This window comes from Polypterus senegalus, chromosome 7 (assembly GCF_016835505.1).
Source record: "Polypterus senegalus isolate Bchr_013 chromosome 7, ASM1683550v1, whole genome shotgun sequence".
Classification (NCBI taxonomy): Eukaryota; Metazoa; Chordata; class Cladistia; order Polypteriformes; family Polypteridae; genus Polypterus; species Polypterus senegalus.
In genome coordinates this window covers 167909806-167933431 of record NC_053160.1, presented here as the reverse complement: position 1 = coordinate 167933431, position 23626 = coordinate 167909806, and the positions used below count along the sequence as shown (strand labels likewise).

At 38.7% G+C, this 23626-nt stretch overlaps 1 protein-coding gene across 2 annotated transcripts; it reads left to right on the top strand.

Annotated features, from left to right (window-relative positions):
• Positions 1-15660: 15660 nt before the first annotated feature.
• creb3l3l (cAMP responsive element binding protein 3-like 3 like) lies at positions 15661-23568 on the top strand. Of its 2 annotated transcripts, none has more exons than XM_039759571.1 (9): positions 15661-15788; positions 17897-18031; positions 19250-19589; positions 20752-20846; positions 21660-21746; positions 21866-21972; positions 22599-22667; positions 22844-22928; positions 23020-23568. In XM_039759571.1, exons 2-9 carry the CDS (start codon positions 17897-17899, stop codon positions 23194-23196), a joined length of 1095 nt encoding a protein of 364 aa, XP_039615505.1. In that variant the 5' UTR covers positions 15661-15788; the 3' UTR covers positions 23197-23568. The 2 variants fall into 2 exon arrangements, with proteins under 2 accessions (XP_039615505.1, XP_039615504.1); XM_039759570.1 differs by having other exon boundaries at positions 20749-20846.
• Positions 23569-23626: the final 58 nt, after the last annotated feature.

The following is a 23626-nucleotide window of genomic DNA, read 5'->3' as shown; positions in this document are numbered from 1 at the left end:
CTCTTTAGCATCTCCTGTCCTCGATAGACTGGAGTGTGGCCCTGGTGTTGAAATTGATTATTTTAACTAATTCTGGCTTTGAATTCTGCCACATTGCAGCTGCCATGCTAGCCTATGATGCAGACAGTCAGTATGCTCTATGAGCATCTATAGCGCTGAACATTTTACAGTGGATCTGGGGGTCTACTTGCTTTTTTGCACAAAAAGTTAAGGTCCTGTTGATCCTTCTTAACAAGACAGGTGTTATTGATGGACTGAAGAACTTTAAGCTACATGGTCTTTCCACAATGACAGGAGGAGCAAGGTGATCCCACTATCAGCTCTTTGTTTAGCTAATCTCTGGGACAGATTATTTTTTACCACACCATTCAGTAAGACGTTTAACCACATCCCTCTTGTTTGTCTTTTCATTATTGACTCTCAGATTTAGCAATATTTTCTCATCAGCAGTCTTAGATAGAGAAGCCACCCAGCAACAATTGATGTAAAAGTGCAAAGATAGCATATGATTACATTACTTAGCAGACTGAAAATAGTTCCATTCATATTTGCTCTCATCGTAATTCTCCTCCAATTGCACTTTGGAATCCCACTCAACATCTCCAACCCTGCTCCAAACACACACTCACCAGTGGCATGCACACTGCTACACAGATGGTGACATCACTCATGTAGGCAGAGATGTGAGGACAACATGCTGTCCCTTCCAGAATTGTACTTAAAAACTGTAAGGCCAAGTGATTGACTCAAAATCTGAGAATTTACATTCAGAATAGCTGTTCATGTTTTAGTATGATAACTGACGTTGTTGAAGAAAAGTAAACGTGAGTACAAACTTAAATTACTCTTACAGTATGTGGTTATAATCTCAGAATGCAATAAACACAAGTTCAGCACAATTAAAAAAATATAATATGACATCAAACACCAAAACACTTTGTAATAAGTAGATATGTATGGATATATATATATATATATATATATATATATATATATATATATATATATATATATATATATATATAAACTGCTCAAAAAATTAAAGGAACACTTTGAAAACACATCAGATCTCAATGGGAAAAAGAAATCCTCCTGGATATCTATACTGATATAGACTGGGTAATATGTTAGGAACGAAAGGATGCCACATCGTTTGATGGAAATGAAAATAATCAACCTACAGAGCCCTGAATTCAAAGACGCCCCAAAAATCAGAGTGAAAAAATTATGTGGCAGGCTAGTCCATTTTGCCAAAATTTAATTGCAGCAACTCAAAATTGTACGCAGCACTTTGTATGGCCCCTGTGTTCTTGTATACATGCCTGACAACATCGGTGCATGCTTCTAATGAGATGACAGATGGTGTTGTGGGGGATCTCCTTCCAGATCTGGACCAGGGCATCACTGAGCTCCTGGACAGTCTGAGGTGCAACCTGGTGGCATTGGATGGACCAAAACATAATGTCCCAGAGGTGTTCTATTGGATTTAAGTCAGAAAAGTGTGCTGGCCAGTCAATGGTATCAATTCCTTCATCCTCCAGGAACTGCCTGCATACTCTCACCACATGAGGCCAGGAATTGTTGTGCACCAGGAGCCACTGTACCAGCGTAGGGTCTGACAATGGGTCCAAGGATTTCATCCTGATACCTAATGGCAGCCAAGGTGCCTTTGTCAAGCCTGTAGCGGTCTGTGTGACCCTCCATGGATATGCCTCCCCAGACAATCATTAACCCACCACCAAACTGCTCATGCTGAATGATGTTACAGGCAGCATGATGTTCTCCATGGCTTCTCCAGACCCTTTCACTTCTGTCACGTGCTCAGGGTGAACTTGCTCTCATCTGTAAAAAGCACAAGGCACCAGTGGTGCATCTGCCAATTCTGGTATTCTATGGCGAATGCCAATCGAGCTGCATGCTGCTGGGCAGTTAGCTCAGGGCCCATTAGAGGACATAGGGCCCTTGGGTCACCCTCATGAAGTCTTTCTGGTTGTTTGGTCAGAGACATTCACACCAGTGGCCTGCTGGAGGTCATTTTGTAGGGCTCTGGCAGTGCTCATCCTGTTCCTCCTTGCCCAAAGGAGCAGATACTGGTCCTGCTGATGGGTTATGGACCTTCTATGGCCCTCTCTAGCTCTCCTAGAGTAACTGCTTGTCTCCTAGAATCTCCTCAATGCCCTTGAGACTGTGCAGGGAGACACAGCAAACCTTCTGGCAATGACACGTATTGATGTGCCATCCTGGAGAAGTTGGACTACCTGTGCAACCTCTGTAGGGTCCAGGTATCGCCTCATGGTACCAGTAGTGACACTGACTGTAGCCAAATGCAAAACTAGTGAAGAAACAGTCAGAAAAGATGAGGAGGGGAAAATGTCAGTGGCCTCCGCCTGTTAAACCATTCCTGTTTTGGGGGTCATCTCATTGTTGCCCCTCTAGTGCATCTGTTGTTAATTTCATTAACACCACAGCAGCTGAAACTGATTAACAACCCCCTCTGCTACTTAACTGACCAGATTAATATCCCATAAGTTTCATTGACTTTATGCTATACTCTGATTAAAAAGTGTTCCTTTAATTCTTTTGAGCAGTATATATAGATATAGATACAGATATATATGTATATAGATACACACTATCAGTCAAAATTCTGAATACACTCAGAAATGTTCATGTTGTTTGCTAAAAAGTGATATATTATCTTTATCAAAATACCACAAAAACAGATTTAAAAATACATCTAAGACATTATTAGTGTTCCTAATATCTATTACTGCTTGAAATGACCGATTTTTAATTTACTGTTCACGGATGACTGCAAACCCCCATTTCAGCAGCCATTCCTTCAGTGTGCTAATGGTCAGCTCTCTTAGCTTATCATTAATTAGCCGTTTTAAATGCTAATTGGTTATTAGTGAAACGTTTGTAAGTAGCACTGCTAAAACCTCTTATTCTGTTCCCCTGGGTAGCAAGGTACTAGGATTCCTAAAGTTCTGGGTTCAAAAATAGGCAAATGAGACAACTTTCTCTAAAAACATGTCAGTTTGTTGCTTCATTGCAGAATGAAGGATACTACAGACTGCCAAGAAACTGAAGATTTCACACAAAGGTGACTATTACCATCTTGAGAGAAGAGGACAAAGTGGATCTGATCAGGACAGAAAAAGAAGGGGAAGACCCAGATGGACAACTACATAGGAGGATAAGAACATGAGACTCTGTAGTTTGAGAAACAGACACCTTACTTGTCCTTCCTTAAACACATGCAGATGACTCTCAGATGCTGAATTAAGAGGCAGGGTTTTATAGAAGAAGCCAATCCTGAAACTGGCAAATAAAAATAAAAGGCTAAAATGGATAAAAGAACAAGTGGATTGGACAGAAGATGACTAGAAAGTGTATTATGGTCAGCAGCATCCCAGAGTGAAGATTAATAATATTTAGTGCATCTCTGTGGTCTGTGTATTTAAAATGTTTTGCAATTATATAAGCCTGTTTATGAAATATAATTCTTTTATATACAATAGATAAAATAATGTGTATATATTGTAAAAGATAAGGCACAAAACAGATAAAAGAATTTAGGGCACCTGCTGGTGACCCCTGAATATTGAGAAGAAAAATGAAAAATATTGAAAATTGACAAAAAAAATAGAAACGTCTTTGCAGATATGAGTCCAATAATTAAGACTGCTGCTCTGTGGTAGTTTTGGCCATCACAACAATTCCTGCCCAAAAGGGGAGAGGCATCTTGCAGTAGTGGGTATGCCTTCACAGGACAGTGAGTCTCAGATGCCTCGTCTGCAGACAAAAGAAGAGAACATGCAAATGAAAGCACAGTCTTTCAACACGACTGGAATTATAATTGGTACACAAGAGAATGCCCCCTACCTGACTCACATGTGACTTTATATAATTACACATATAAAGTTATCCCTTGTGAAAATCCGCTAATATGTTTTGAGTCAGTTATTACAGTATATTCTAAGTTTATTGAACTAAATAAGAGACAATAAGTTGAAAGAAACGTGAGATGGAATGAGCACTGCACAATCAATTCACATACAGTGTGTGAGACAAAGATGTGTGACATTACCCCAGAAAAAGTGTGTAGTTTAGCAGTTCCTTAGTGAACTGAAACTTTTTACAAAATGTAACCTCTTATAATAAATTTCTGCGCATATTTATAGTAGAAAATGACAAGAAAGATTAATATTACAGATACAAAAGAAATCAACATAACATTAAGAACAAAATGATAAACACTCACAACACAGTCCAGTTTCGCAGATGCAGATGATGATGGTGTAGTTATGAAATGAAATCTCCTGTGAACAGCCTCCTGAAAGCTATATAAAGATTTTTCCTACTGTGATGTCGATGTATGTGAAGATTTGTAGAATTTGGGATTGCTCCCAGACAAAGACATTTTCCAACCCAGACAAAATCACATGAACAAATTGGCACAGGGCAAGAACATAAATCTGTAACCTGATTGGTGCAATTGTAATCCAATTGTGCAATGAACTGTTGAAACTAAAAGACATCAACAAATATAATCTTCATCGCTTCTTATGGCTCCGTTTTTAATACTAGTGCCCCCATCTTTCACCCAACAGCCCTCACTGAATAAGAAGCTTTGTTAGGAAAGCTGTCCAACAATGCAGTGCTCTCGAGGTTGCTGAGATTTTCAGTCCATTTAAGTAGTGCTGCTATAGGTTACAAAACACACAAAATAATAATAATTTAATTATTGACAACAAACCCACAAATAGGCAGATCCATGATTCATAAGGCCCAAACTGTGTGTGTATACTGTATATATCTACCATCAGGGTGTTCTGGGTGTGCGCCCAAGGGCACGTGACTGCAAGGGCCTTTTCAGAAAAGAAGCACAATGAAATGATTGATTGTCCGCATGGTGAAATCACCCAGGGGCCAGTGGGGGTCTTAGTCTGGGCTTGATATTATGTATACACATACACAAGGTAGGAACCCAAAAATTCCAGGAATTGTTAAAAGAAAAAAAAACACTTTATTATGCGATTTATTTAGTCACTGTCAACATAGTCTCCTTTTCGCAGCACTTCTCCTATTCCTGTTCTCATATTTTGTTACTGTCTCTAGAGCCTGGACATTTAACATGGCAGCAAATCGTCATCTTTTCTCTCTCATTTTAATTTCAGGGACAATAAAAAGAAAAATCACAGGGAGCAAGATCTGACCATATACAGGAGATGTGAGGCAAAAACCACATAGGTTTTGGTCAAAAACTCTGACTGATAACACTATGAGTGGAGGTGTGCTGTCATGCTGCAAAATACAGCCACTTGTCCGGATGTTGTTTTTCTGATGCTTTCCAGCGAATGCCTTAGCAGTGCAGCGTAATGTTTTTGATTAAATATTTGATAACAGGGAAAATGTTTATTAACAAGTACATTAATGCTGAAAAATATAATCATCATTGTCTTAATGTTCAATGTGACCTGGCACGCTTTATTCGTTTCAGAGGAAAATAAAAAATCACCAAAGTCATGCACGACTAATAATAATAAATGTCAGAAATATGCATCTTGATCAGCTCAGTACAATGCCACTCAGTGGACTGATTAACAAGACTGTGGGCATGTGATGAATGAAAGCTATGATAACTACACCCTACACCCGTGCTATTGAATGGTTCTGTATACTGTATATATGTGTATATTATATAATGAATAAATGACAAAGATGTGTAAAAATGAGTTGGTGCTACGGTTGTGAGATTTCAGTTTAATTGGCGGAGGTTGTGAGCCAAAATAGGCAAAGTGTTTTAGTTTGAAGAAATGTTTAGCACTGGGGCACCCTCTAGAGTCTTAGAGTTATAATTGCACAGATAAGCAGAAGTGAGCCTCTCACTACAGAGGCTTTTGGTGAAATGACAACCCTTGCTGGTCTCGTGTTCTTTTATTCACCTGTGGCGGATTCAGGGGCAGTGCAGAAGTGACACAATGTTTCTTCCTCCTATTAGTGGTCCTTCTTCCACCCTATTTTTATTACCCCATTAAACCTTTAAAATTGTCCCTGTAAGAGAGTCGTCATTGCTTGCTTTAGTTTCATTCCTTAATTGCCTACATCTGTAAGAAAGCATTTCTTGGTTTTTGTCAGGTGAAATGTCAAGAGTAATGAACTGATTAACTTCCTAACTTGCTTATTTGACCATATTGACATATTATATGAAAACAAAATTATCCTAGTGTTGCCACACCCTGGCATTTTGAGACCTAACTACCATAAGACCCCAGACACGCTGGAGCAGCACAGCTGCTGATCCACTTAACTCTGGCACTTTGGAATCCTAAGCCTTACACTCCAAATATCTGCACACTCCTACAGCATCAGGAGAAGACAACAGCCAGAGAGCACATTAGCTTACTGCCGCATTTATCTCGGTCAGGTTTTATCTTGGGTCTCCCAAAACAATCCTGATTGTGGGTTTGTATGTTAAAAGATTCTTTGATTGAAGCCAAGTGTAAAATAACTGTTATTGTGCTGTGACTGATTAATGTTGTTGTTGTGGTCATTTTATCACCATTATGGTTTTGTGGTAGCACTGTAAGTGGAATGACCTTTCCATAGTGCGATTCCCAGCTTGAACTTGGTCCACTCGCGGAGCTAATGTTCCCTTCTGGACACGATTTTATTAGCTTTTAGAACGTTAGTTAAGGATGTTTTTGTGCTGAGACAGGGCTGAACGTTTTTCATCAAAATTGTGTTTTTGAAATAAGATTTAAGTTGTGAGAGCATACAATTTCTGAAAAATATTTAGAAACAAATTTAAATCGACCTTTAAAACACCCAAAAAAGAACTGGGAACAATGCAATAAAAAAAATATATATATATATATTAATTACCCTGAACACAAATTGTGTCACTATTGTAATTGAGATTATCAACAAAGTACTGTAGTTGTAAATGGATCTAAGCAACAGGTGATAGATTTCATTTAACAAATAAAGCATAGAATGTTTTATTCTTTCATTAACTTAAATTTAGTACAGCATGTGCAAGGGAAAACTGGGTGTGATACAGACCTTTGAAATCAGAGAACTAACTGCTGAGACTCTCTAATTACAAAAAAAAAAAACTTATTGACTACTAATATTATGTTGAACTATGCCAAACAGTTAGTATTATTTATTTGTCACCAATTATTCTAAGTATTTTTTTAAATTTGGAGTATTAATCAGTTGAGGCCTTGTATAGACCTTTTTTTACACAATTGAACAGTTTAAGGTCAAGCTCGTTGCTAAATGTGCAGCTTTGTTGTTCTGCTTTTTTGCTTGCATTTTTAGAAATTTAATTTAAGATAAATTTGGCAGCTCACTTAGTAGAGCTGTAGCTAGACGGTGACCCAATTACAGAATTTTCTAAACACACCCAGCCAGTCCAATTTATGGTTGGACCTAAAGCTGTCAGGGTCTTAAGTCAGTATTCCAAATTATATATTTTTCATATCAACTCTGACTTAATTAGGCCTTACTGGCATTTAAATGATCTGTAATATCAGTGGGAAACACTGTGCAAGACATACTGTAAAACACACATCATCTCTAAGACAAGCACAGCAAAAACAGGATTTAGGCTCAGGTTTAATTTGGAGTGCAAACAGAATATGTAAGAATTACAACAGCTTAAACTGGAAACAAAATCTAAGAAAGAAAAAAAGCTGCTTTCGTAGTTTGTCTTTGTCAGCCAACTAGACCTTTATGAACTAAGTTCAGACAGCATATAAACACGTCTTGGTTTTTATAGCTAAACTAGTTGTGCCACTGTGCTGAAATGTACAAAATGAGACTGGTAATGAAATTGCCATTGAAATGGCAAATACTGGAAAAAGAAATGACTTGACCCCTGACAACCGGAGCCCATTCTGCAGCATTGATTACAAGGCAGGAATCAACACAGCAATCGATCCCACTTGACATTGAGAACCGTCTATTTCCTAGCCCGTTCAGAATTCTTATCAGCTTTAGTAGAACAGGCCTAATGGCAAGTCCATCTTTTTTAAAAGCATCATGCATTTGTGAACCTCCATTTACCAGATATGCCTTGCCTCCCGTTTTCTTTTTCTTCGGACATTCTAGCCTTTACATTTCTCTTTCTTTGTGCTTCTTGGTAACTTTCTTCGTCAGACATTCCAGCCCTGTTTTGGACAATGTGACGCATGGATGTGGTTTACTATCTTATGCCAGGCACTTGTCTTTGTTCATAGGACATTCCTTAAATACTGTTGGAAGTTGAACTACATTACACCTGAGTACGGGTGCGGACAACAAGCTTTATATATTGATAAGGATTACATCCATACATCCATCCATCCACCCATCCATCCATTATCCAATCCGTGAATACTTTGCAATACCTGTGCTTCACATTAATTCAATGAAATCTTTTACCAGGCAACTTTCAGCTGCTCCCGTTAGAGGGTGCCACAGCAGATCATCTTTTTCCATGCATCTTGCTCTGTTACACCCATCGCCTGCATGTCCTCTCTTGGCACATCCATAAACCTTCTCTTAGGCCTTCCTCTTTTCCTCTTCCCTGGCACCTCTGTCCTTAGCATCCTTCTCCCAATATACTCAGCATCTCTTCTCTACACATGTCCAAACCAATGCAATCTCTGACTTTGTCTCCCAATCTTCCAACCTGAGCCGACCCTCTACTCTACACATTTCTAATCCTATCCATCCTCATCACACCCAATGCAGATCTTTACAGCATCTTTAACTCTGCCACCTTCAGCTCTGTCTCCTGCTTTCTGATCAGTGCCACCATCTCCAACCCATATAACATAGCTGGTCTCACTACTGTCCTGTAGACCTTCCCTTTCACTCTTGCTGATAACCGTCTCTCACAAATCACTCCTGACATTTTTCTCCACCCATTCCACCCTGCCTGTACTCTCTTCCACACTCCCCATTACTCTGTACTGTTGATCCCAAGTATTTAAACTCCTCCACCTTCGCCAACTCTACTCCCTGCATCCTCACCATTCCGCTGACCTCCCTCTCATTCACACACATGTATTCTGTCTTGTTCCTACTGACCTTCATTCCTCTCCTCGCCAGAGCATATCTCCACCTCTCCAGGGTCTCCTGAACCTGCTCCCTACTCTCGCTACAGATCACAGTGTCATCAGCAAACATCATTATACTAATATAAACTAAATTATATCTGAAAAACACAAGAGGCCAGACTCAAAAGTAAATTACATTCCTACACCACATCATTTACAGACCATGAATACCAAAGATACAATATAAAAAAAATAAAACCTGCATAAAACTTCACAAAGGATTACCGGGAACACTGAATTTCAGACTACATGTGATGCCTTCAGATGCCTGTTATTGACCATCTTTTTAGTCTCTTAGTTGTGCCTTTATTCCTGGCAACCTTTTGGCAGTTCTGCATTCCTTATTAAAAATGTTAATGGGTTTTGGGCATCTATATGAAAATTGTGAACACAACAAGCTGGACCTGCTTTATTTAAATATTAACAACGCCTTTAAATGTAAACCTCTTGTATCACTGGGCAGATCCGACCATAAGCTGCTCCATCATACTCCCACCTGTAAGTCTCTTATTAGATGACAACAACCCTCTTATCACTAGCCAAGGCAGACATTCTTTCGTGTGTTTGAGGGAATTGTTGTTCATGTTTTATTTTTTTTTTTATAAAGCTCTGTTTTGCTTGAGCCTCTCTATGGTCTTAATTTCCCCTTAGTGACAAATAAAGAAGTATCTATTTTTTGTGTGAGACTATTCAGACATACTGTATCATCTGCTACTGAAAGTTTTGCAAGTACTGAGATAAGACTCAGAATGATAAAAACTGCATTGTGATCAAGGCACTGTCAAAATTAGCAAATGATTCAGAGCATTATGCAATTGATGACAAACATTTTGGAAAGTTGAGTAATATATAGAGGACCTTGCACAATTGTGGTTTGTGTTACATGTTTCTGTTCTCATTCTCATAGCCTGGAGACTTAAAATATCTTACTGACTTCCACTGATGGCAAAATTCAGAAGCTAGAATGAAACCAAGGCCACACTTTTTCAGTTGTATTCTCAAAGATTTAGAAGAGTCTCCCCAGATAGACTGCAGCCTCTGCGATGTTACATCTTATTTACAGGTGCTGCAATTATTTAGTAAACATTTTTTATTCAGTGCTAATAATAAATCACAAGTGCATAAATACAAATGTGACAGAATTATCCCGTAAGGAAAAGTTGTCAGGGTATTATCACAATGAAATAATGGACTTGTACCTCATATAAGGTTGGTTCAAACCTTGCACTTGACACCGTTTCAGGAAATGAATGGATGGAGTCAGCTTACAGAAAAGCTCTCCATTTGTTGATATATTGGTGATGGATGTTAGGATATAGAAAACCATGGCAAACCTTGTTAGCCTGTGTCCACAGTAATACAGTAATAGACCACGTGTTTTATTATGTCATGAGGATGCCTGATGACCTCTTGGGCACAGCCATCAGCAGTGTGTCTGTTTGTCGAGAGGTTTACTTACCTTGGCAGTGACATTCATGTCTCTGGTGACTCTACCTATGAAGTCAGTAGACGGATTGGGAGAGCATGGGGGTCATGAGGTCGCTGGAAAGGCATATGTGCCGCTCCCGATATCTCTGCAAAAGGACGAAGGTTCTAGTCTTTATAATCGTAGTGCTTCCTGTCTTGCTATATGGTTGCAAGACATGGACACTATCCAGTGACCTGAGATGAAGACTGGATTCCTTTGGTACTGCGTCTCTCCGGAAAATCCTTGGGTACTGTTGGTTTGACTTTGTGTTGCTCATGGAGTCCCAAATGATGCACATTACCTGCATTGTAAGGGAGCGTCAGTTACAGCACTATGTCCATGTGGCGCGTTTCCCCGAGGGTGATCCGGCTCATAAAATCCTCATTGCTGGGGACCCGAGTGGCTGGACCAGGCCAAGGGGTCACCGATGTAACACCTGGCTGCAGTAGATAGAGGGTAATTTCCGGAGGGTGGGACTGGACCGCATGTCTGCCTGGAGGGTTGCAAACCGGGATCCCGAGTTGTTTCGTCGTGTAGTGGGTGCGGCAACGCACTGTACCAGTGCATGCTGCCCAACCTGATTTGACTTGAGGTTGCCATATATAGCCTCTTATGATTTTTCTTAATGGAGAATCAGAAGGAATGTCAAAGCTGGCTATATAACTGTTAAATGCCACCTCTTAATCTATGTGTTCCACTTCTGAAAAAGTAATTCTGACCACAATCTTAGTTAGACGTACAGTAAATAAGTCGAACATGTGTACACGTCACACTCCGTCTCTGAATCAGTGCGAGATCCGGAGCAAGTCACCTAACCTGTCTAAGCTCCATTTTTAAACATTTATATAAATGATTGTAATGTGTCTTTACTTTGTGCTGCTTTGGATAAAAGCACCAGCCAAATATTGTATATTACAGTAACTGTCAGACACTCAAGCTTAGGGTGTGCCTTGAGGGTATGGGAGTGGTTCAAAATTTGCTATACGTAGATGGTAGTGTTTCCAGTGAAATGTCAGCCAGCCCAGTCACTTCCATTGTCCATACTGCAGTTGTGATTTGTGTTCAGGGGCGAGAAAGTCTGAGAAAAAATAAGTAAGTTTCAGCATACAGATAGCCCTACAGCTGAACATTGTTGTGTCTCTTTATCTCGCTTCCAAGCAAGAACAACAAGGTATTTAGTTTTCATACATTTTCCTCCGATGTGGAGACCTGATCTAAATGGATCATCGCTTTACAATTAGTCACCATACTCAAGTCTGTAGCCAGTGTTTTAAAAAAAGAGGATTTTCACAAGCCAGGGTGGTGACTGTTCAAGAAGGGAGCGGTTCCTGCAGTGTTTAAGTGGAACAAAATTACTCCATTCCACTTTCAAGACCGGGGTTTGGGAGAGGAGAAAGTGGAGCACATACTGGGTGAGGAGGATGACAAAATCCTCCAGGGCCATGACAACTACGCTTCGGCTCCATATCCAGCAGTTGTTAACCTAGCGCTTGATGAAAATATGTCTCTCAGAGATGAGATCCTCCAACTGAGGAAAAAAAATAGAGACCCTTACAGTGAAGCAGGAGTTTGGCATTTATTGTTTTGCTGGCTCAGACACATTCATTTTTCTACAAGGTAAGATGTCCAGTAGACTCATGTTATTATGCATTAAGCTCCCAAACATATTCATCTTTCCCTGAATAAAGTTTAATGACTAATTATTGAAATCCTGTTTTTTTTTTTTTTAAGAAGCCTAAAGTAATCAATCACATGCCATGGCTAGCCAGCTTTGATATCAGCACTGGAAGTGAAGCAGCCGGCTGACATGGAATCCAAAACAGAGTGTGCATATAGCCTATTGGGGGGAAGTATTTGAATGTAACACCTGCTTTAACCTGATTTCCATTTGCCCTATAATGAAGGAGGACATATCCAAAGGACTCTAACACTAGTTATGCTCATCATCCTGCCTTTTCCAACTTCGTCTCATTAAAAACCACCTTACCTGAGAGGAAATCAACATTTGTAACAGAGGACTTACAAAGGACAGAGGTCTGCAAAGATCTTCCATATTTTGTGTCAAAACGTCATTACTTACCCAGTGCTATTTTCCTTTTTTCTCCTCCTGGACATTAAATAGGATCAATTTGGTGCCCCAACTCTTTTCTTTTGTTTCGGAGTCATATTTACATAATTCATAGTAACACTCTTTAAATAATACATGAATTAATGTAACAAACATAGCAAAAGTAAGATACCTCTATGTTTAATCCATCAATTATCCAACCCACTATATCTTAACTACAGGGTCACAGGGGTCTGCTGGAGCCAATCCCAGCCAACACAGGGCGCAAGGCAGGAAACAAACCCCGGGCAGGGCACTAGCCCACTGCAGGGCGTCCATGTTTAATTTTTATATTTATTTATATATATATATATATATATATATACACATATACATACAGTGAGTACGGAAAGTATTCAGACCCCCTTCAATTTTTCACTCTTTGTTATATTGCAGTCATTTGCTAAAATCATTTAATTTTTTCCCTCATTAATGTACACACCTTCGTTATTTTAGCTTAACTTTTTGGCCTTAATTCTAAGCGGTATGTGTGGATACAACCAGGCACTGCTCATCACTTGTCCAATACAGTCCCCACAGTGAAGCATGGCGGTGGCAGCATCATGCTGTCAGGTGTTTTTCAGCTGCAGGGACAGGACGGCTGGTTGCAATCGAGGGAAAGATGAATGCGGCCAAGTACAGGGATATCCTGGACAAAAACCTTCTCCAGAGTGCTAAGGACCTCATACTGGGTCGAAGGTTTACCTTCCAACAAGACAATGACCGTAAGCACACAGCTAAAATAACGAAGGAGTGGCTTCACAACAACTCTCTGACTGTTCTTGAATGGCCCAGCCAGAGCCCTGACTTAAACCCAATTGAGCATCTCTGGAAAGACCTAAAAATGGCTGTCCACCAACGTTTACCATCCAACCTGACAGAACTGGAGAGGATCTGCAAGGAGGAATGGCAGAGGATCCCCAAATCCAGGTGCGAAAAACTTGTTGCATCTTTCCCAAGAAGACATGGCTGTATTAGCTCAAAAGGGTGCTTCTACTAAATACTGAGGGTTCAAAGGGTCTGAATACTTAGGACCATGTGATATTTCAGTTTTTCTTTTTTAATAAATCTGCAACAATTTCAAAAATTCTTTTTTTTGTCTGTCAATATGGGGTGCTGTGTGTACATTAATGAGGGAAAAAATTTAAAATTATTTTAGCAAATGGCTGCAATATAACAAAGAGTGAAAAACTGAAGGGGGTCTGATACTGTATATATATATACTGTACACACACATAAAGTACATATGAATAGATGGAAAATCACAATAGACAGAAAAATAGATGCGATAGGAAAGACACTACATATTGGAAATAACACAATTTAATTACTGTAATAGTTACATATGGCAAAGGAAAGATACCTCTGTGTTTAGCATAAATAACACTATATATATATATATATATATATATATATATATATATATATATATTTATTGTGAACTTGAACCCTGGACACATACAGAAACGGACACCAAATGTCCCAAGACACACGTGTTTATTCTCTCTTTCAGTTCCTACACACAATACAGTGCATCTATCACCAACATACACATTTCTTTTTGTCTTCTTCTCTTTTGTTCAAGCGTTGTCCACCTCCTCCTGACTCAAGCTCCTGAAAGGAGTGAGGCGGCCTCCTTAATACTGCACCCGGAAGTGCTCCAGGTGTCTTCCAATTGGCATCCAGCAGCACTTGTGGGTGTGGCGGAAGTGCTGCATATAAACTCAGCACAGCAGATCGGGTAGCGACAGTGCTTCATGCCCAGACTCTGGAGCTGTCCAGGCGCTCCCTGGCAGTGGCCCCAATGTAAACCAGGGAGCTGCCTCTCGAGTCCCGGGTCAGGTAGTGCTGGTCATATGTCCCTTCCTCCGGTCTTCTCTTCAAAAGGGCGACCCAGCCGGCAAGATACCCAGCTATCCATCACTATATATATCAAAAGATTGATGCTTTTTGTTGCTTTAAATGTACCTATCCAAGAAAATATGCTTTTGGAGTATCATATGTTAAAAAAGGATCCATACCGTAGTATTTTCTTTTATGGGATTTACTTTTGTTGCCTGTTAACAACCATGTCTTGTGAAAATGATACAAATAAGAGCTAAACAGTATCTTTAAATCAACATTTTTAAACAGTTGCATCAGCAATGGCAAAAATATTATTACGATATTAAGAATATTACCAGTGAAATTACAAAGATTTAAGGGTTTTACAAAAATAGTAAAAACTTAAGTTTTTAAAACCTCGCAGTTATCTCAAGTTGGTACTTTTTAAATATATAATCTGACTTTTTTGCAAATAAAAGAAATAAAGCTTTCAAATTAATAAGACTTAATAAATATCTTTTTTCAATACAAAGCATCTGAATATCCCGAATAATAAATATTTTCATTAATAAACCTGAAAAGAACAAACTTTCCAAAATGCCCGAGTGTGAGAGAAGATCCAAAATAAATGTAAACCAATATTTAAGTGTGAAGGTCCTTACTTTTTCCCCAGGAACTATTTAAAGTGAAACTCTACCTATCTAATCCTATTAGATGTTTTTGTTGTTTTCGAATTTACCATACAATACTTACATAAAACAAAACCCTTTCCTTAACGTCGAGGCTTAAGTTAGCTACCTACCCGAATCTCCTTTTTCGGTAAGAAGAAAAGCTAACTGCCGCCTCGTTACATAACGGACATATCGCCTATGAATTTGACAAACATCTAGCGAGAAATCAGAAGGTTATACAGATCTGGACGATAATAATAATTACAAGAGATGTTTCCACCCTACCAATGATTTCCATCTTTCTTAAGAGCTGCTGCAAAAGCATCGCGAACATAAAGCGGTTAGACAACGCCTTTGTCACACAGCTCCGGCGAGTTTAACTTTATGTTCCTCTTCTTAAACTACAGAACACGCATGTACGCGAGAATTGAAGACCAGACACAACGTGATGACGTATGGGCTGTCTTGTGGGCGTCGCTTTTTAATGACGTAATTTTTGTCTTGTTGGAAGGTAATTTCTTCAGGAAAAGAAAGTTCGTTCGACAAGACTGGTGAGGCTGGTAGATTGACTGCCCTTACAGCTACTCCGACTGTCTATTAAGGTAACATGATAATTATTTTTTATTGTATCTTTATTAAAATGTGATTCACAAGATATTTGTTCTTTTTGATAATATTATTGGTTCGACGCTCTTCATATTTCCGTATTACGGTTACAGCGGTATGTATGCATATTGACAGCTTGGGAAAAAAATGTCTCTGGTTAAAAAATGTGAACAATTGTAGTGCTGACTGTAGCGGGGAGCTCACGACACCAGCCACGGTGGTCTGGAGGTGTGCGGGTATGTCTGGGCGGCGGCGGCGGACCCCTTTAGCATTGAGGTGACCCCAAACTGATCCCCCCGTGTTATTGCATGTAGACACAGGGTGTAAATGATGTTATCGCTACTTCGCGCTCAGTTATCGTCGAGGGTGACCGTTTCAGGGCTCGCACGGATGTATCTTACTTTGCCGAATTTGTTTGTTTGTTTGTTTGTTTGTTCGTTCCTTGTTGGTCGTCGGGGTTGCCGCTGTGATCCACTGATCTGTCACAAGGCTGGTGGGCGGGGCCTCTTGAGGATGTGCTGGAATGATGTCAGCCTTCTTTTTTTTGCGAGACCTTCATTGTCCTGCCGTGCCCTTTGTTTTAGTTGATATCGCAGTCTTTTCATTGGTTCGTATCAACTTGTATCATTTCCTATGATGAAACCACACTAGCAACACTTTATACGTATATGGATACTGCATTTTAATGTTAGTCTGTCCAAAAATATCACATTATTTAATTTTAATTAAATTTCTAGTACATATTTCATACAGGAATGATTTAAATGTGTACCCCATTTTTCAGTCCCACTGGCTACATCGTATATACCGATTGCATATTTTTGTAAATGAAACTGTTTAATTGTTGTAGGCATTGCGCTGCTTTCTGTTCAGAGTGTCCTCACGCTTTTTTGATGTCGAATGAAGGCTGCTGTCGTTGGGTATGTGAAAGGCAGGAGAACCCCCCTTCATTTCCATGCTTATTTCATAAAGGTTGACCAAATCCTGCTTGTGGGTCGTCAATAGACTTGGAAAGGTAAAACTGGGTCGTGAGACAGTAAAGGTGGAGAAACACTGACATAGATGACTTTTATCTTGGCTCTTGGGAAAGTAATTGTGCATGCGAGCTAATAAAGAACAATGCCAGACAGGTGGAGATTTGGGCAATTGAATCATTTTAAAGTACAGAAAATGCAGACGGCAATGGAATATTCAAAGGAAATGTTATTATGCTTCCAGACGTCAAAATAACAGAACAAAACAAAGTGGGCAGAAGTAAAGAATGAATGGTGTGATGTCATTAGTTTAACTGGATTCGCTTTATCTAGTTTTAGAAATAGGTAACGCTCCAATCACATTTTAGGTTATACTGTGTTTATACAAGAAAGAAAATTCTAAAGGTTGTAAAACACTAGGGGTCGCTGCTGCCCTATAAACCCAACTGACAGATGCTCAGGACACAGGGTAAAAAGCACACAGAAGTATTGTAAGACTTTTTCTTCTTGAACCCGTGTTCTCAAGAGCCACAGTAATAAACAGGCAATTATATAAACACAGTACTCTCCTCCACACCTTCCAGCAAGCGTTGTTGTTGTCGTCGTCAAGTTGTAAGCGAAATGAGGCCGTATTTAATCTGATGTTATTTTTAATCGGATGTGCAATAGCTGGCAGTGTTGCCACACAGATTCTGGTTTTGGGTTCCACCATCACTCTTTGTGTGGAATTTGCATGTTCTTCATGTGTCTGTGTGGGTTTTTTCTCCAGTATTTCTAGACAAATGCTTATTTGGTTACCTAATGATGCTAAACTGCTGGAACAGACTCTGGTTTCCTGTGGACTAAACTGAGCAGGTTTGAGGATTTTATGCAGTGTTATTGATTTTGAGTGAACAAATGCAAAAAAATATTTTAATGCACAAAAATTGCAAATAAAGCATTGGAATTCTTCCAATATTGCCATTAAATGGCTGTGCCAAGTGGGTTGTAGCACTATGGCAGTCGCTGCTTTTCTCTGAAACATTGCAGTTGATTTTTGAAAAAATAATTTCTATATTTTTTTGTCTCATGCAAATGGAAAAAGTGTATTTTTACTTTAACCTTTCATTGAATATGTATTTGTTTTCCAGATGTCCTCTGATGAAGACTTCAATATGGAAACCACAGACCTCTTGTCACTACTTTTTGAAGATGGACACGCAGAAGATGATGCCTTTGCTGATGGAACCAGACTTATGCAGGAATGGGGTCTTTCAGAACAAGATGTATGTTTCTACATGAATGGTTCCTTCTAGGGTTTAACAAGAAGGAGTTATCTTTAGTTAAAGACAGTTTTAGTATCAGGCAGGCAGTTAATCAGGGAACAGAACTGTGTTTGGTTGCACTATTGGCATCTTACCTACAGCTAATAGAGGTTTGAAATAAATAGTTGGGGAATAATAATAATAATAATGGAATGGTATTTACACTTTCTCTGAGCTCCTGTTCAATATACCTAAGAGTCCAGGCTCTTGTCTGCTCCCATGCTGTCTGCCATCTGCAGTGCAGGATGCATATGCAATGTAGAGGAGTTCCCTTGGAATCTTGCCAGTCACCCTCGATGGCTGTTTTCTGTGATACCTTTGGAGTAATGATGTCTGGGGTCCTGCTTAAAGAAGCAGGTCAAACTGCTGCTTTGCAGCTGTTTAGCTGCATTAGCAATTTCAAGACCTCACCAATTTCCAATGTGACATCCTGTTTTGAAGTATGGAAATTGTTGGACATGTCCCCTATCATAACTCTGCCCATTGCTGTTTCTGTCCTGGGTAACCTGTCATCTTATCCATCTATTTTCTAAACTCGGGTTATCTATTGGGTGCAACACAGAAACCCAACTTGGACTGGGTGCACACCTGCACTCTCTCTACCTTGGCCATATTCTTTTGGGTACTGTGGTTTCACTTCCAATAATAAGGTAACTAGTGGTTCTGAATTGGCCGAGTTGCAAATGACCCATGTAATAGACTGGTCCTTCTTTAAGGGTTAGTTCATTCCTAATGTCTAAATATCTCCAGGATGGTCTCTGGTTCAGTTTATTTTTACATAGCACTCTTCACTGTGTGCAGTTGCAGAATCCTGTGACAAGTTCTCGGGTAAAATGCAAGTGTAGATCTTACAAATCACTAAATGTACACATGAAGACACAGAATTGTTTAAACACAGAAAACAAAGTAGAACCTAATTAATATAAATGGAAATCAGCCAATTCTGTCCATAAATTAACTGCTGAACTATGGCCAGTTGACAAAGTTCTGGTCCTCTGCAACCCTGAAGTGGATTAAGGTTTGACTGTGTTATATTATTACTTAAGTAGAGGATATTAACATGAGATGTTGCATACAGTCTTTGGTCTGCTTTCAGAAATCTAGGATCAACACTTTTTTTCTTAAAAGCAAAACATGCTGGTTTTACAGTGTTTGTTTTGTTTCATTTCTTTGTAACAGATGCTAAATGATAATGAAACTGAAGAGTTTCTAAACTCCATTTTGGGCCCTTTTGAAGAGGATATGACACCAGTGCACTCTTGGTCACCTTTGGGTAGTGACAGTGGGATATCGGAGGACAACAATAACTGCCATAGCCCATCAAGCAGTGATATCACCCTGTCACCTAACGTGAAATTCCCTGATCAGGCTGACAGCCCTGAATTTCAGACTGCCTATGTATATGATATAATACAGAGTGACCATAACTACTCCCTCCAGGAGGGGGCTGAAGATAATGACTGCATTCTGCACAGTGTGAGAACTGAGGAGCCCGAGATAGATGTCTCCATTGACTTGGGTGAGTAAATTAAGCTTTTGCTTTTTCTGATTAACATTCTGTTGTTTTACTACCTTATATTAAGTTACAGTGGGATGCAAAAGTTTGGGCAACCTTGTTAATAGTCATTATTTTCCTGTATAAATCGTTGGTTGTTACGATAAAAAACGTCAGTTAAATATATCATATAGGAGACACACACAGTGATATCTGAGAAGAAATGAAGTTTATTGGATTTACAGAAAGTGTGCAATAATTGTTCAAACAAAATCAGGCAGGTGCATAAATTTGGGTACCACCAAAAAGAAATGAAATCAATATTTAGTCGATCCGCCTTTTGCAGAAATTACAGCCTCTAAATGCTTCCTGTAGGTTCCAATGAGTCTGGATTGTGGTTGAAGGTATTTTGGACCATTCCTCTTTACAAAACATCTCTAGTTCATTCAGGTTTGATGGCTTCTGAGCATGGACAGCTCTCTTTAACTCACACCACAGATTTTCAATTATATATAAATATATCTCCTATATGATATATTTAACTGACATTTTTTTATCGTAACAACCAACGATTTATACAGGAAAATAATGACTATTAACAAGGTTGCCCAAACTTTTGCATTCCACTGTATATGTAGGTAGATAAATCTGAAGGAAAAAAAAACTCAATAATTTATACTAACCATTTGAAAAATGATGATGTTTACAGTAACATTTTTTTGTAATATTTTTTGCCTTGATCATCTTTAGACAAATGTTATTAATCCCAAGAGAAAATTTAAATACATACAGCAGCAGAAGCATAAAAAGCAAACATACAGACTCACAGGACAAAGGACAAACAATAGAATCATTTGATCAATAGATAAATAAACAAACAAACAAACAAAACAAATAAATGAATATTTTGCAGAAATTGCAAAATTAATTTAAAGAGTATAAGCATTTAGTTTGGTACTTTGGAAGGAAGCACTGAAATGCCTTATAGTGGGTAGAAAAGACCCCCAGGGACACTTCTTAGCACACTGAGGTGGAATGAGCCTGTGGCTGAAAGTGCTCATACTAAATGGTATTTTTGTGTGGACAGTACTGATTCAGCATGCATTTATTCCATATTAAATTAGCTTGATATTGTGAAGATATTAATATAGCTTTGTGATAATCAATTTTGTTTTGTTTTCAGAAGACTGGAATCCAGAAGATATAGCTGAAGATCAGTTTTCTGATAACCCAGTCACTCTTTCTATAGAAGATGTTGCACATTCTGGTGGGTCATATCAGGTAAGTGCTCAAAATAAACAGAATTAAGGTCAATAAGCAAAGGAGGGACTTTATGATCAACCTGCAATTATGTATAAGAGATAACATACTCCTCTTTACTGACTTTGACTAGCCATGTCATAAAACCCACAGCTCATATTGTACTTGTATAATGCTATTAGAATCTCTGAGAGCACACATTTTGTATTTCTTTAACTGTATATATATATATATATATATATATATATATATATATATATATATATATATATATATATATATATATATATATATATATATTTTTTGCCAAAGAAAAAAGCAATAATGGAGGCAATCAGGGAAAGAAACTTTACAAAATATAAATGAATCTGGCAAATTCAGGTGCAAAGCAGGCTACAATCCTAGACAGGTGACCGGTCTATCACATGGCCATAAGATACACACACACACACACACACACACACACCTACGAAGTGCCAACTGACCTAACAGGCAGATGTTTGGCATTGGATCAGATTTGAATTTTTAGCTAATAGCTACAATAATTGTTAGCAGTATTTGAAAATACACAACACACTTACTGGTATTCGGATTTTTTTAAATGAATACTCTGTGTACTGTATTTACGTTTTACTATGAAAACATTTTATAGATCTTGAGAGCAGATTTCATTTTTGTCATTCCAGAAAAAGCACTCCATAGCCCTTAATGTATCAGTTTGAATGAATTTCTGCCATTGGGACCCGAGATCCTTAAAGTCCCACCCATATTTGTGTCTTGCTCTTTAAGAAAAATAGGAGTTCTATTAAGTGAGTTTCTTTTTTTTCCTTTCAGTTTAAGGAGCTGATTTTGACAGAGGAGGAAAAAAGAATTTTGGCAAAGGAAGGCGGAGTATTACCAAGTCACATGCCGCTCACAAAGGTTTGCATTCCTCAAGGAAACAATTTCATCCTACTTTTGTGATTAGAATTGAAATTGCTATAAAGTTTACATCTTAAAAAAGTCTGATTCACTCTTGCTGTGATTTACTTTTTAACTAGGTTGAAGAGCGCCTGTTGAAAAGAGTAAGACGAAAGATTCGCAACAAGCAGTCTGCGCAGGAAAGTCGTAAAAAGAAGAAACAGTATGTTGATGGCCTTGAGAGCAGGTAGGAAGAACAGCTTATTCAGTTGGACAGCATTAAATGTGATAGGTACCTCACCTAAAGTGCTAGGCCTTAAATCACAAGGTTGCTGGTTGAATTCTCATTTCTGCCTCACTTTGTGGTTTTGCAAGTTATGTGACCTGGCTATGCTCCAGCTGTGATGTTCACTGAATTTGTAAAGTGTTTTGGACAAAGACACCTGTTAAATATGCAGTATACTGATATGAGGAGAAAGAATTGCACATCTGTCTATACTGGCTTACTGGTCGTCATTTTTTTTTATATTGGCATTTCAAATATTAGTTCTTATATTCTATTTGCTTTTAATCTGAGTTAGAACAACATTAGTGTAAAAATTGAGAGCACAGTAGTAGCGCATCTACCTGTACACAGAGTAATATCACGTGGAGATGAACATATTACATTGCTGTGCCTATTTTTCAGGAAATAAAACTTAAAATATGTTAACATCCTACATACCGGAAGCTAGTTTCCAGTCCCGTAGACGCACAAATAAAAAGAGCTGTTCTAAAACAATTTTAAATGAAGTACATATCAGTCTTTATATGCTCCCATTTTTTTTGTGAATGTTGTATTATTAATTATGGTGGTATTATGTTTTGTTTTAGAGTAACTGCTTGCACAATTCAAAACCAGGAACTACAGAAGAAAGTCCAACAGCTACAGAAACAAAATATGTAAGTACCCAGAGTTTATGCTTCTTATTTATATGCGTGCAGCTAAAACCACTATGAAATGGTTAGGGAGCAGAAACCTCTGGAAAACTGAAGTACTCTTTTTAGGCAAGTAAATGAACAAATGTGAAAAACAAGATTTCTACTTAATTTAAATGTCAATTTTAATTCCTTCCCAGGACACTGATTGAACAGCTCCGCAAACTTCAGGCATTGGTGAAGCAGACCACCATGAAAACGACGACGGCCAGCACTTGTATAATGGTGAGCACTTATGTCCAGTCTCTGCCACATCTGATTTCCTTTCCTGCAAAACAGAACCCATTTCTCATGTTTTGCTACTCTTTTTGTTTAGGTATTCCTGCTGTCATTTTGCCTGATTGTTTTTCCAAGTGTGAACCCCTTTGGTACAACCAACATTCAGAAGGGACTCTATACAACTTCAGGAGGTAAGGAGAGGCTTGCATCACATTTTCTGACTCAACTTTTACTATTTGACACATTATGGAATCCCACTTCCTATCCTTATTGATAAGGATACATTTTATTTATACTCTATAGCGCCTTTCCCATGCTCAAGGCGCTCAGTGTATTCATTTCATTTGTAAACCTTAATCAGTCCACTGTATTAACCTGGAGTACAAGAAGTGCCCTAGTTAGCCGTCGTCACTCGAGTATTCAAAATCAGGTTGCAACCTGCTCTCCATTAATCCAGGATATGATGCAGTAGGCCAGATTAGTCTGATGAATGAAGTGTAAATATGTCCCAACACTAAAATGCAGCACTACTTAATTGGGCTCCTTTAGACTTGCAGACAGCGTTTATGGACTCCAGTGACATACTGCATGATAGGACTTTATGAATTATAGCCGTTCTTAAGTTTCCACTGTGACATGGGTGGTAGGCCCTAATTACCACTAAAGTAATCTTTCCCTTCTGAAGGCTTTGCTTTATGTCATTT

Coding starts and splice junctions, on each gene's coding strand:
- creb3l3l (XM_039759570.1), top strand. CDS start 17,897: ATGTCCTCTGATGAAGACTTCAATATGGAAACCACAGACCTCTTGTCA. Junction 20,847..21,659: donor ATTCTGGTGGGTCATATCAG/GTAAGTGCTCAA, acceptor TTTTCCTTTCAG/TTTAAGGAGCTGATTTTGAC. Junction 22,929..23,019: donor CGGCCAGCACTTGTATAATG/GTGAGCACTTAT, acceptor CTTTTTGTTTAG/GTATTCCTGCTGTCATTTTG.